The sequence below is a fragment of the Ictidomys tridecemlineatus genome, chromosome 6 (assembly GCF_052094955.1).
Source record: "Ictidomys tridecemlineatus isolate mIctTri1 chromosome 6, mIctTri1.hap1, whole genome shotgun sequence".
In the NCBI taxonomy this organism is placed as follows: Eukaryota; Metazoa; Chordata; class Mammalia; order Rodentia; family Sciuridae; genus Ictidomys; species Ictidomys tridecemlineatus.
In genome coordinates this window covers 57,141,806-57,155,054 of record NC_135482.1, presented here as the reverse complement: position 1 = coordinate 57,155,054, position 13,249 = coordinate 57,141,806, and the positions used below count along the sequence as shown (strand labels likewise).

The 13,249-nt window shown below is 48.4% G+C and overlaps 2 protein-coding genes across 6 annotated transcripts; both read left to right on the top strand.

Annotated features, from left to right (window-relative positions):
* Positions 1-5,358: 5,358 nt before the first annotated feature.
* Positions 5,359-9,452, top strand: Myl6b (myosin light chain 6B). 3 transcript variants are annotated; one of them, XM_005335623.5, is made up of 8 exons: positions 5,359-5,503; positions 6,742-6,958; positions 7,651-7,678; positions 7,907-8,050; positions 8,371-8,544; positions 8,956-9,033; positions 9,173-9,210; positions 9,351-9,452. In XM_005335623.5, exons 2-7 carry the CDS (start codon positions 6,788-6,790, stop codon positions 9,199-9,201), a joined length of 624 nt encoding a protein of 207 aa, XP_005335680.1. In that variant the 5' UTR covers positions 5,359-5,503; positions 6,742-6,787; the 3' UTR covers positions 9,202-9,210; positions 9,351-9,452. The 3 variants fall into 3 exon arrangements, with proteins under 3 accessions (XP_005335680.1, XP_013218495.1, XP_077909458.1); XM_013363041.4 differs by having other exon boundaries at positions 5,409-5,503; positions 6,761-6,958; XM_078053332.1 differs by having other exon boundaries at positions 5,443-5,503; positions 6,721-6,958.
* Positions 9,453-9,682: 230 nt separating this feature from the next.
* On the top strand, positions 9,683-12,910 carry Myl6 (myosin light chain 6). Of its 3 annotated transcripts, none has more exons than XM_005335624.4 (7): positions 9,683-9,813; positions 10,045-10,072; positions 10,939-11,082; positions 11,303-11,476; positions 11,571-11,648; positions 11,949-11,993; positions 12,716-12,910. In XM_005335624.4, exons 1-6 carry the CDS (start codon positions 9,811-9,813, stop codon positions 11,975-11,977), a joined length of 456 nt encoding a protein of 151 aa, XP_005335681.1. In that variant the 5' UTR covers positions 9,683-9,810; the 3' UTR covers positions 11,978-11,993; positions 12,716-12,910. The 3 variants fall into 3 exon arrangements, with proteins under 3 accessions (XP_005335681.1, XP_005335682.1, XP_021589168.1); XM_021733493.1 differs by lacking the exon at positions 11,949-11,993 and adding an exon at positions 10,256-10,275 and having other exon boundaries at positions 9,796-9,813; XM_005335625.5 differs by lacking the exon at positions 11,949-11,993.
* The last annotated feature ends 339 nt before the right edge of the window (positions 12,911-13,249 follow it).

The following is a 13,249-nucleotide window of genomic DNA, read 5'->3' as shown; positions in this document are numbered from 1 at the left end:
CTTAGGCAAGTAAAACTATAATAAATAATTGAACATAAGAAAGGAATAAAGAATAAAGATGCCCTAGAAGAGCAGCTGAAGGGCCCTGAAATAATCTCCTTCTGCTCCCCTTCCTCTCAAATCTTCCCCTGTGCCCTCTGCAAGCCTCAATCCACAGAACGTCCCACCCACTCTATCTACCCGGTATTCTTTAGCTGTACTGACACAAGCTTATTCCAGCCTCCCTTTAAACCTGGCTCACCTCTGGAGAGGTTCTGTTCACCTGTAGCACCCTCTAGGGGTTGCTCCTTATCCTGAATCCCATATATTTATCTTGCAAGGGGGGCGGTTTGCTCCTCAAAGAAGATTCTTCATCATTACTCTCAAGTCAGCAAAAATCTCAGCTCTTTTGGAGATGATGGGAGTATTATATATTGTTTCCATCTTCTGTCATTTCTGTTATTCACTAAAAACTTGGTTATTCCTCAATATTTACTGATGGGTTTGGCATTCGAAATCTTGCTACCCTCCTGCCACCTTCAGTGCACAGCATAGGCGGTTATTCAATAATTAGCATCACAGTTCCTCACTGTGGTTGACATTGTTGGTTTCCTCGCCAGTATTCTTTCCACTCCTTTCCATTTAGATTGACCCCAATCTACCTCCAGTGTCAGGGACACACCTTAAGTGGCCTAAGTGAATCAGAAGAACACACCATCTTCCTTGCTACCGGGGTGGGCAATAAGCCATGCCTAAGCCAATCAAAAACATATCCTGCCAGAGCAATTAGTTCAAGGGTAAATGGGCATTTTTCCAAGTGGGTCCAGTCAAGGTAAAGTCCAGGAATTGATTCCAATGGTCAAAAGAAGTTCATTCTCACATTTGAGGCCAGCCTGGGAAAATTAACAAGACTCTGTCTCAAAATAAAAAATAAGTGCTGGAGGAACTGAGAAGTTCATTCTCTTGACACATGGAGGAGGGAGCCAAGAGTATTAAAGAATGAATCCCTTTGTTTTGTTGTGAATTCCTGGGTCAAAATAAATCTAAAGCCTACCCAATTCTTGACTTTTCAATTACATAAGCCAATAAATCCCCTTATTGTTTAGCCAGATTTTTGATACTCTCAATTGAAAGAACACTAATGGATTTTATCAAAACTAATGACCTTGTGGGTGTGGCTGTGCACGTCTGTAATCCCAACAGCTCAAGAGGCTGCAGCAGGAGGATCACAAGTTCAAAGATAGCCTCACAGCAACTTAGCGAGACCCTAAGCAACTTAGTGAGATCCTGTCTCAAAATAAAAAATAAAAAGGGCTGGGGATGTGACTCAGGGGTTAAGCACCCCAGGTACCAAACAAAAAAAACTAATAACCTTCACCCCATTCATCTCTCAATCATCTCTACCCATAGCCATTCACCTTAGTTCCTGGCTTCCACTATATTCTTCAAAATTTTAATCTCAAATGCACTATTTTCTTCACTACAACACTAAGGTCTTCAACAATCTCATTTTTTTAAAGTGGTATCAGGAATTGAATCAGGGATGCTCTATTGCTGAGCTACATTCCCAGCCCCTTTTATTTTTCATTTTGAGACCATGTCCCACTAAATTGCTGAGGTTAGCCTAGAACTTGCCATCTTCCTGCCTCAGCCTCCCCAGTAGCCTGGATTTTATGTGTGTACAACTGCACCAGGCTCAACTATCTTACTTCTTCATCCTCACTGAAATTTATGCCTGTAATGACTCTATATTCTCTCAATCTAACAGCCCACGCCTCTATACTTATTTTTCTCTTTTGGGCCTAGACCATAAACCCTATTTTTACCTAGAATCTCAACTCCCTTTATCCCATGTTCATCCATTGTCCCTATTCCATAAAATGCCAAGATCTGACCATTCCAGTTGACACTTTATCTGGCTCAATTGTGCACATGGCAAAGTGCTGCTGGAAGAAGGAACTTAGTACCTTATAGACTGGCACTATTCCAAATTCATGGGCAGGAATTACAGGCTAGGGATGGAGCTTGGTGAGAAAGCACTTGCTTAGTATGTGCAAGGCTCTGGGTTTAACCCCCCAAAACCACCCCCCCACACAAAAAAAGCAAATTCATGATTTTCCATTGCAACTACTCTTCATGCTACTCAGCATGAAGTACAAGTGCTTAGTACAAGTGCTTAGCACTTGGTAAATGTTTACTAAACAAATAAGTCATTTCCCATCTTTTACAATATCTACCTCAAATCTTTACTACTTTCTCAATTTATCTCCTATTTCTCTTAGCAAATCAAATCATTTCACCTTTTATTTTTTTTTCTTTTTGATACTAGGGATTGAACCCAGGGGCATTTAACCATTGAGTCACATACATCCTCAGCCCTTTTATTTTTTATTTTGACACAGGGTTTCACTAAGTTGCTTATGGCCTTAAGTTGCTGAGGTGGGCTTTGAACTTGTGATCCCCCTGCCTCAGCCTCCTGAGTTGCTAGGATTACAGGTGTGTGCCACCACACCTGGCTCACTTTCCATTTCAAAGTAAAAATAGAGTTCAATAATGGGAACTTTCTCAATCCCTTTAATCTCCAACATACCTATTGACTTAGTAGTATGGGTGTCCATCCTTGACTCTTCCCTTTCACTGAGATATCCATTCTTTCTACAAATATTTCAGAACTTAATATGTGCTTGGTTCTGCCTGGCCCTGGATATACCATATGTGTGGGGATGGGGAGGTGTATAGGATCATAATAGAAAGGGAACCTGAGCAATGAGGACACAGGACATGTATGAAATACTGCAAGCTGGTAGGTGTGACTGTTACAAAAAAAGAGTGCTTTTGTGAGACCCTAAAGAATGATTCTAGGGCTGAGGATGTGGCTCAAGCGGTAGCGCGTTCGCCTGGCATGCGTGCAGCCCGGGTTCGATCCTCAGCACCACATACAAATAAAGATGTTGTGTCTGCCGAGAACTGAAAAATAAATATTAAAAAAAAAATTCTCTCTCTCCCCCTCTCCTCTTTCTAAAAAAAAAAAAAAAAAAAAGAAAAAATAATTACTGGAAAATGAAATTAAAAAACAACAAAGATATATATATATAAAAAGAATGATTCTATTTATTTTTGTGTAGTGATGGGTTTTGAACCCAGGGTCTTGCACATGCTAGGGAAGCTCTCTCTCACCTATACCTAGCCTCAGGATTAAATCTTAATTCAAAAAAGATAAAGGAGTCCACAGAAATGGAAGGATTTTAAGTAGGGACATCACATAATCAGACATAAAATTTGAAGTGATCACTCTATTTAGTAAAGCTGTGTTACTTGTATGTTTGGTAGCTTTTTCTCTGTGCTTTCTAGCAGACTAAAAATATTTTAAAAACATTTCCAGTCCTGGGTAGGGGGCTCAGGAGACTGAGACAGGAGAATAGCCAGTTCAAAGTCAGCCTCAGCAACGCGAGGCACTAAGCAACTCAGTGAGACCCTATCTGTAAATAAAATACAAATAGGGCTGGGGATGTGGCTCAGTGATTGAGTGCCCCTGAGTTCAATCCCCAGTACCCCCCACCTCCCATGCACGCGCACGGCATGCACACACACCCACACCCACACACACCCCACAAAAACATTTCCACTCCCTAGAAATTCTGAGGAGAGAGTCTGGAAGTCTGTCTGCTTACAAATTCCTAGGAGATTCTGAAAAGTAGCTAAATCTGTGAACTACTAGTAAAGAACATTACAAATATGAAACTAGCTTTACTTACCATAAAACTAATTTTTCTGTTTATATTTTGCATCTCGTACAGGTCTATAAATATAACTTGAGCTGGGGACGGTGGCACCCACCTGTAATCCCAGCTAGTTACTTGAGAGGCTGAGGCAGGAGGATGGAAAGTTCGAGGCCAACCTGGGCAATGTAGTGAGACTCTGTCTCAAAACTTTAAAAAGGAAAAAAGCAGGAATGGTGTGTGCAGTGTGCATATGTGCATTGTGCACACACAAGGATAGTTTTTCAATCTATTTGTCAATGGTCTTTTGTCTCTTCTCCTTGCACTACTTCTCTATAAAGCAAACAGAAAATTGTATCAAGTCCACTGACGCCATAAATCTCATACTAGGCAAATGCCTAAAGTGGACCACAGCTAGAGGAAAGGAGGGTAAGTTAAAAAAAAAAATAGATAGACCACATCTTTGAAATTGGACAGAAGCCAGGTATGGTGACACCTGTCTGTAATCTCAGAGACTGGGGGAGAGGGAGCCGAGGTAGGAGGATGGCATGATCCAAGTCCAGTCTCAGCAACTTTGCCAGACCCTATCTCAAAATTTTAAAAATAATACATAAAAAGGGCTGGAGATGTAGCTCAGTTCAATCCCCAGTACTGCAAAACAAGAATTGGGCAGGTTATGTAGTTCAGTGGTCCAGCACATGCCTAGCAAGTAGGAGGTCCTGGGTTTGAGCCCCACTAGTCCCTGGAAAGACAAAAATCCCTTATGGTGTTGTCCCTCCAAACATGGGTTCTCTTAAAACTTCTATTTTACAGATTCTAATGAGAGTGGACCAATGCTGCTTCTGTAATTTAGCTCTCAAGAGTGGTTTCTAACTATATCATTCCAGATTGGCCTTAAACCTGTCATCCTCCGGCTGCAGCCTGGCTTCTTCGGGTTGTTTGTGTCCTACACAACTTTTCTACTACTATTCTTTTTTGGGAGGGTGGTAGTGAGGATCGAAGCCAGGGCCTCTGAGCCATATCCTTAACCCTTCCATTTCTACTCTTCTGAGAAGCTTTCCCCAACCAGTAAACTTAACTTATACCCCATAAAGTTCACTTGGGCCTCACTCTGGGGATCCGGGCGGTTTTCTAATCTGAGCCACTCTTTGCATACCCATAGCCTTGGCTTCCAGCGCGAGGTGCCTCGCCAGAGCATTGAATGGTGCAAATGTGGCTGCAGAGTCTGAGGTCAGGTGACCGGGCTTAACTGTAAATCTCATTTACCTCAGCGACTAGTTTATTTAAAAAATAAAAATACACTTTGAAAGTTAACTGCTCCAAGCCACACAACAATTAGCCTGTTTTCCCTGTATCAAATTGCTAGAGGAAACGAAAGACATCACAGCTACTCTCTGCGGTACAGTGCTTTCAGCTATCTGATCTTCAAACCGCCGGCTGCAACTTTTCCTCTGGTTTTGAGTCCTCTCACCTTTGGTGAGATGCAGAAAAACACCCTTGCCACTCTAAACTCACCACAGGGCTAGGCACAGCGGATATCCTGAGCAGCCCCGCAACGTTTTAGGGTCAAGGGAGGGGACTGCTCAAGATAAGCCCACTCCGCAGAGCCTGAGTCACTAACCGCGGTCGCGGTCCGGATGCCCTGCCCACGCCCTCGCGTCACTACCGAGTTGGAAAGTTTCCCGTGAGCCCGCGGGCGCGGGAGGACTACGACTCCCGGCATGCTCCGCGGCTGACGGAATTAACCTTTCAGGGCCCGGAGCCGCGCTGCCTTCGGTCCCCGCCCCTTACCCGGACCCTGCAGGGTGAGTTTTGGGGGACTGGGGAGGGCTTCTTTCCTTTAAGGCTTAGGGATATGCGTGCGTAAGATGGATGTATTATTCGCGGAAGGAATGATTTCTTATTTTCCAAAATTAAGACAATTTGCTGTAATGAGATTCAGAGGCTTTTTTGCAAATGGGAACCCAGCATCAATCTGAACCCCAGGGCCCAAGTGGATATCACTACTCTCTTCCTCAGATTGCTGCCTAAATCCTCTCCTTTTTTTCCTAGAACAAAAGTAGCCAGCACCCCTTCCTCACACCCCCAACTTTGTCCCTTCTTCTCTGCCCCACCCCGCACCCCGCAAGGTTTTGTAACCTGGAGCCAGAGTCAGGGCTTTTATTAATTATATCCTTGGTTGGGGGATGAGTACTCATGGAGCCCATAGGAGTTTCCATATCCTTTTGGATTACAGAATCTAGGCCTTTTCTCTCCTAGAGCGGCCCTTACCCCCAGGTACCACCAGGGATTCCCTGCATTTTCAGCAAGCACCCTACCTTTTGTCTGACTTGAATGATTGTGGGCTTGTGGAAGAAGATTCCTTCTTTGGAAGAATGGGTATGGGTGGTGGGTGTTAAACTTGATTTTTAGCTATACCCCCACCCCTAAATCAGTACTAGATACAGGAGACAGTGGAGAGCCTCACCCTCCCCTATTACTATGCACAGTTTCAGGCCTAGACTGGGGGGCCTAGAGACTTCAAGTACTGGGAATTATTAGACTATGGGGTCAGCTATCCCTGCCCTCATTCATGGTTAGGGGGGCTGGACAGGCTGCTTGTTTTTTCACCTTTCACTGTTTCCAGACCACCCTTTAAATGTTCCCACTTCACACAAACCTCTCCAGGCTCTCCCCCACTCCCCGACTCCCACCCCTCCCTAAGCTTTCTAGAGTCTAGAACTTCTGGCTTCACTCCTTTGCTTCACCCCTATCTCAGTGTCACTGGCAAGCATCCTATCCTTACCCAGGAGGTTAACTCCCTCATTCTGGGCAGTCTGTGGCTTACTCCCTCTGCCCCCAAAGGGAACAATATTCTGGTCATCTTTTGGGGAGGAGTGGGCAGAGGAAAGAAAACCTTGGGGCAGGAGTTCTGAACCATAGTAGGCCAGGGGAGTGAGGACAGGCAGGCATATCTCTCCTACCTCACCCTCACCACCGCCAACTGGCTCCCTGCCCCTGCCCCCGCCCCTTGACATCCCAGACTCCCTGGCTATTTAAACAGAGATGGGTGCCCCCATCAGCACACTGTCCTTTGGTCACCGGACATCATGCCTCCCAAGAAGGATGTTCCCGTGAAGAAACCAGCAGGGCCCTCCATCTCTAAGCCTGCTGCCAAGCCAGCAGCAGGGGCCCCTACAGCCAAGACCAAGGCTGAGCCTGCTGTTCCCCAGGCGCCTGTGAAAACCCAGGAGCCCCCTGTGGATCTCTCTAAAGTGGTGGTGAGTCCCCAGAAAGCGACAGTGTGGAGAGAGTGATTCAGGGTCTGATTCTGCCTAGAGGATTAGGGAGTACATAGAAGATAGGGATGAATGAGATTGGAGGTTCCTTGCAGTCCCCTATTGGGCTTATGATTCTGCTGTTGTCTTTGCTGTTGTCTGTCCTTCTATCCTATGACATATGTGTACCATATATACATACTTGCTGATCCCCTGGTGGAGGCAGGGACTGTGAGGTGGGGAACACCTGGGTTCTGGGGACAGTTTCAAGGTGAAGGCAAGGAGTTGCTGCCTGCTTCTGGCTGGCTATTCGATTCAAAAGGCCACAGATTTGAACCCCAGGAGGGGAGGCTGAAGAGGACAGGCTTGTTAGACAATCACAGCTGGGGGCCAGGAGTAAATTTAGCCTTTGTTCAGCCCCCAGTTATGTGAGGGATGCAGGGCCCAGGGCAGTGGAGGGAGGGAAACAGGTGGCATGGGATTAACCCTGTTCCCAGGAAACCCTCCCCACTATAATTCCTCCTCTTGGGATTCTCCCAAGGCCCAGAGCTGGGAATGGGACTGAGGTGGCTGGGCTCCCAGCTTGGTCCCTTTGGGCCCCTCCCCAGAAGTGGCTGCCAGCTGGTTGGGAGGGGTGCTGGAGTGGGATTGAATAAACCCTGACATCTCTCCTCACCTGCTCTTTTCTTCCACAGATCGAGTTTAACAAGGACCAGCTGGAGGGTGAGGAGAAGCTGGTTCCTTAAGCCCACTGTCCAGTCCCAAGCAACCCTGCTCAGATCCCTTCTCTGTTCCCATAACTCCAGTCCCGACCTTGAAACCTCCCACACTAGTCCTTTTTCCAACTTTGTTGCACCCAGGTCTACCACACCATTTCTGATCCTTCCTTGAGGGGGGGGCGGTGGAGGAATGGGCACCACTGATCAACACTGATCCCTCCTTACATCTCAGAGTTCAAGGAGGCCTTTGAGCTGTTTGACCGAGTAGGCGATGGCAAGATCCTGTACAGCCAGTGTGGGGATGTAATGAGGGCTCTGGGTCAGAACCCGACTAACGCTGAGGTGCTCAAGGTCCTGGGGAATCCCAAGAGTGATGGTAAGAGGAGCTTTGGAACAAGTGGGTTTTCTTTTTTTTTTTTTTTTTTTGCAGGAGCTCTGGGGGATCAAACCCAGGGTCTTATGCATGCTACCCAAGCATTCTACCACTGAGCTACATATTCAGTCATCAATTTGCAATGGTAGAATGTTGGTAAGGTGACAAAGAATGCTTGGGTGGACCTCAGGACTTCAAAAACTTAAACAAAAGGGCAGAAAAACATCCTGAATGCTGAAGGGGATGAAAGATTTGGTAGGGATGAGAGCTGGGTCCTGGGTGATACCACAATGACCTCTCTCTCACCTCTTTCTGACCTCCAGAGCTGAAGACCAGGCGCGTGGACTTTGAGACGTTCCTACCCATGCTCCAAGCAGTGGCCAAGAACCGGGACCAAGGCACATATGAGGACTACTTGGAAGGGCTTCGGGTGTTTGACAAGGAGGGGAATGGCAAAGTGATGGGCGCAGAGCTCAGACATGTCCTCACCACCCTGGGTAAGGCAGGGACCAGAAATTGAGGAGAGAGTAGATCAGTAAGAAGGTTGGCAAGCTAGGCAGAGCCAGGGAGGGGATTATTATCTTGCAGGTCATAGACAGTAGATTAAGAAGGTCAAATCCATGAGGGCAGAATCTGAGGGACTTCTCAAGACTAAAATGCTTTCCAAAAGGGACAGAAAGAGAATGTGGTGGAAGCCCTAAAGTTCTAGCTTTGGAAGCAATTCTTGTGCTCTGTGATTCCATTTAAGTCAATCCTTGGGGCTTCAGTTTCCTGTCAAAGGTTTCACTGGGTCCTAGACACTGTGTTCAGGCTGGCAATATGGAAAGCAAGATTCAGGGTGGGAAGAGCTGGCCCGGTTAGGAGAGGGAGGAAAGGCAGGGGGCTCCAATGCTGTGTTTGGGATTCAGGAGAGAAGATGACTGAGGAGGAGGTGGAGACGGTTCTGGCAGGACATGAGGACAGTAATGGCTGCATCAACTATGAGGGTAAGGGTAGTCAGAGGCGCAGAGGGTCCAGGGGTGGAAGAGGAGTGCGGGGTGGGAGAGGGGCAACCTGGATTACCTACAGTTGGGTGGATTATCCAAGGGTCTGCTTCTGAAGCCTTCTTGCCTGCTCTCTCTGCAGCCTTCCTGAAGCACATCCTAAGCGTCTGAGCTCTACAGGTAGGCCCTCCAGCCTCCCCAGCTCGGCTTGAGGGGCAAGACTCCTCTTCCCTCGGCCAGCAAGAAAGCCGGGGAGTGCGTTTTCCTGTCCAATCATTGCGCAAGCGCCAGGGCTTGGCAACTTTCATTTTTTTCCACAGATCCTGTGGGGCCGGCTTGCCTTCCCTCTCCCAGGCAGACGGAGGCACGTTTCTGCCACTAGGCGGCCACCTATTGTGTCAAAATAAAGACATGGTTCCTTGCTTGGTCTCAGACTTGTTTTCTTCAGAGGAATGGGTAGGAGTAAAGGGTGGGCCCTCTCCTCTCCCAAAGCTGATATCCTCGGATCTTTAGGGTCTTCGGAGAAGCGGACACTGTGCACTCCACCCCACCCCCTTGCGCGGCTTCTGCGCCCAGGTAGGGCTGCAGCCCAGAAGGGACCACAGCCGGCCCGCCCACCTCGTTACAGATGCAGCATTGTCATCTGCATAAATCCGGGTCGGGGTTCCTATTGGCTGAATTCGAGGAGGGTGACGTCATTAGGACGTACTAAGACTAGGGTTGGCCTTGGAGTCGGAGCCATTACTGCAGGAAAAGGTCCCGCAGAGCTGAGCAGTCAAGATGGTGGGGCCCGAGGCCTGGGGATAAGCGGGGTGTGGGGCGAGGAGGGGAGGCAGGGGTCGGGGGCAAAGGGGGCCTGAGGGCTTGAAAGGTTGGCGATGGGGTTGGAAAGTTTAGGGCCCAGTCCTGCGGGGAAGAGAGTCTCCAGCGTGAACAACAGGACTTTGTGGGACTGGGATGTTCGCTTGTGGGATTGGAATTCAGATGCTGACCACTCCCTTCTTCTCCGAGCAGTGTGACTTCACGGAGGATCAGACCGCAGGTAGGCAGTCTCTGATCCCAACTGAGGTCGCCCTTAGGGAGAGGGACACCCCCCTGGCACTTATCCTCTAACCCCAACCTGTCATCTTTCTCGCACCCCCCCCCCCGAAAGTACCTCCTGGATTCCCTTCTCCCTTCCTCCATTTTCTTTTCTCATTCTTTCTTCCTTCCCCTTCCACTCTAGATCTGAGCCCCAAGCACTGGGTGAGTTTTAGGTGCTGTGGGTATGTGAAACAACTTGAGTTACCTCATGCCTGATGTATGTGGGATTTGGGGAGGGTGTATTAAGCTGTTTGTGCTCCTCTGTCCCTTAATCAGTGACTTCTGCTTCTTCTGTTGTCCTGTTAGCAACTGTCCTCCTCCCCCAGCTTGGATTTGTGAAGATTGCAAAGAGTGACCTAATATTTTTGTGAAGTTGGGGACTGGGAGAGTATGCTAAGGATTAACTGCAGCTCCACCTTCTGGAAGGTCTCTTTGTAGAGGAAGGGTGGGAAGTGGCAGGCTAGAATGACCCCAGGCCACTGCTCTCACTTCCTTATAAGGTCTGGACCCAGATGGGGCGGTGGCAAATTCCTGCCCTGAGTAGTGTAGTAGTAGTGAAGAGGCTGGGCCTGACCTGCTGTAGGCAGAGGGGGGTGTATATATAATATTACTGTGCTGACAAGGTGGGGATGGGAGAAAGACTGTATTTTTAATTGGGACATTTGAGTTGGGAAAAGTAGATTGTTCTTAGCTGACTTGTGAGTGCAGCAGGGTAGTATCTGGTTTCCAGAGTGTGATCAAAGTTGACCAGGCAGCAGATCACTCTGAAGTAGGATCTGAGCTGACCCCCTCATTCCAAGTGCTCATGTTCACTTGAATCCTCAGAATTCAAGGAGGCCTTCCAGCTGTTTGACCGAACAGGTGATGGCAAGATCCTGTACAGCCAGTGTGGAGATGTGATGAGGGCTCTGGGCCAGAACCCCACCAACGCCGAGGTTCTCAAGGTCCTGGGGAACCCCAAGAGTGATGGTGAGCATCCTTATGAACAATTCAGTGTGGTGTAGTAGGTCCACAGTACTTCAGCTGAACTTTATTGCCATAGGACCCAGGCTTAACCAAATCTTGTCTTGATTAGCAAATCCCACAGCATTCCTCTTTGAATGGGAACATCTGTTGTGACCCCCATAATTCCCTCTCCTGGGGAATTTCGTGACTTCTCTGGCTGACACTTTTCCACTTCCCATGACAGAGATGAATGTAAAGGTGCTGGACTTTGAGCACTTCTTGCCCATGCTGCAGACTGTAGCCAAGAACAAGGACCAGGGAACCTATGAAGATTATGTTGAAGGTCTTCGGGTGTTTGACAAGGAAGGGAATGGTACTGTCATGGGCGCTGAAATCCGTCATGTCCTTGTCACATTGGGTAAGGCCCTGTGCCCTTGTCCTGGAACTAAGGTGCCACCCTGAGGTACTTCACTTGCCACCCAAATCCAAAAATGCACTTTCACTCTCTGTAGGTGAGAAGATGACAGAGGAAGAAGTGGAGATGCTGGTGGCGGGGCATGAGGACAGCAATGGTTGTATCAACTATGAAGGTGAGGGGTAAATTGGGGGCTTTCACAGTTAGCATATAGCGGGCATGTTATGGACAGCTTCTGGGGCTTTCCTTGTCCCTGGATTTGGGCTCCAAAGAGCCAGGAGGCAAGAGGCAGGGCCCAGCCCAGCCAGGAGTGGGAAGTTTGTGCAGGGGGCAGGGGCGGGGATAACGGGAAAGTAAGGGATAATGAAGGGCAAAGGAATGGGAAGTAAATGGAATGTCTGTTTCCCCACTGCCTGAACCCTTCACCCCATGTCTGTGTCTTGTCTTCACCATTAATGTCTCTTCCTTCCTGCAGCGTTTGTGAGGCATATCCTGTCGGGGTGACGGGCCCGTGGGGCGGGTACGGCTCCTCCCAGCCTCTCCTTCTGTAGATGATCTCCCCCAGTGTTTCTTTTTCTTCCCAAACTGTGCTCTCTAGCCCTTGCCCTTACCCTACTACCATCTGACTTCTTTCTGGCATGTATGTGCATGGAGCTGGCTAGGGAGGGGAGGGATTCCTCAAAGAGGAAGGCAGCTTGGGGGTATGGTACCTCCCACCTCTCTCCTAGAATGGTCTGAGATTTTGCTTATAGGGCCCTCGGTACTGGTGTCTGGGAACTCACACCAGCTTGTAGCTAATCTTGCTTTCGGGTAGTCCTTTGGCCCTGGAGCATGGAGAATTGGCATAGGTGGGTAGGCTGCCTGCCCCATTCTGCTGCTATAGCTGAACAGCCCTATCCCCATCCCTCTGCTGGGCAGCTTGGAGGTACCCTAACCCAAAACTCTGTCCTCTCCTCCCTCCAGTGGCTGATAGTAGCTGTAGGTGTAGTTGAGAACCTTTCTGCCTCTGCTGTGTTCTTGCTGCTCAAGGTGGGGTGGTGACTAACAGCTGGTGGGAGGGAAGCCAGGGCCAGAGAGAACTGATTAGACTTAAGGTGGCTTTTCTGCAAACTGACCCCAAGGTTGGTTGCTGTGGGCATGCTCCCTCTCATGCTACCTTCATGGTCTTGTAGTCTCCTGGTCCATGGTGTAACCCCTCCCCAGCCCTGTTCCCTGGGCTCACCCCTCCTTTCATTTCCACAGAGCTTGTCCGGATGGTGCTGAATGGCTGAGGACATTGCTGGTATTCCCTGAGCCTGTGCCTTGCCCTGTATGAGATTTGTATGGTGACCCTGGAGGCTTCCTAGGCTCCCCTGTCAAAACACCTTTCCCACCTGGTCTTTCATGGATGATGTTTGCCATCAGCATTCACCAAATAAACCTGTTTTTTGGCCTACATTTCAGTTCTACTTTTCTTCCTAAGCAGGGTTAAATGGGGAAAAGGTGAGATGGTGATGATTTCTGCCCTGAGACAGAGAGAGCCCAGAGCCCAAGAACAGTGGGCCAGAGTTTGGGGGAAAGTTGGAAAGGGCCTTGTACTGATATTGAAATGTTGCATGTTGCAAAGGCAATCCCCCTGGGGATCAGGAAAGCGGTAGATCCCTAAATCCTTATTGGACCAAGCCTTTTTTTTTTTTTTTTTCTGGCAGGGGAGGGTGTCCTTCAGTTCCATCCCATATCAGGCTGAATCTTCTAGCCTTCAGGCTCCTTAAATCTATCCCCCACCCTTCTAAGCAA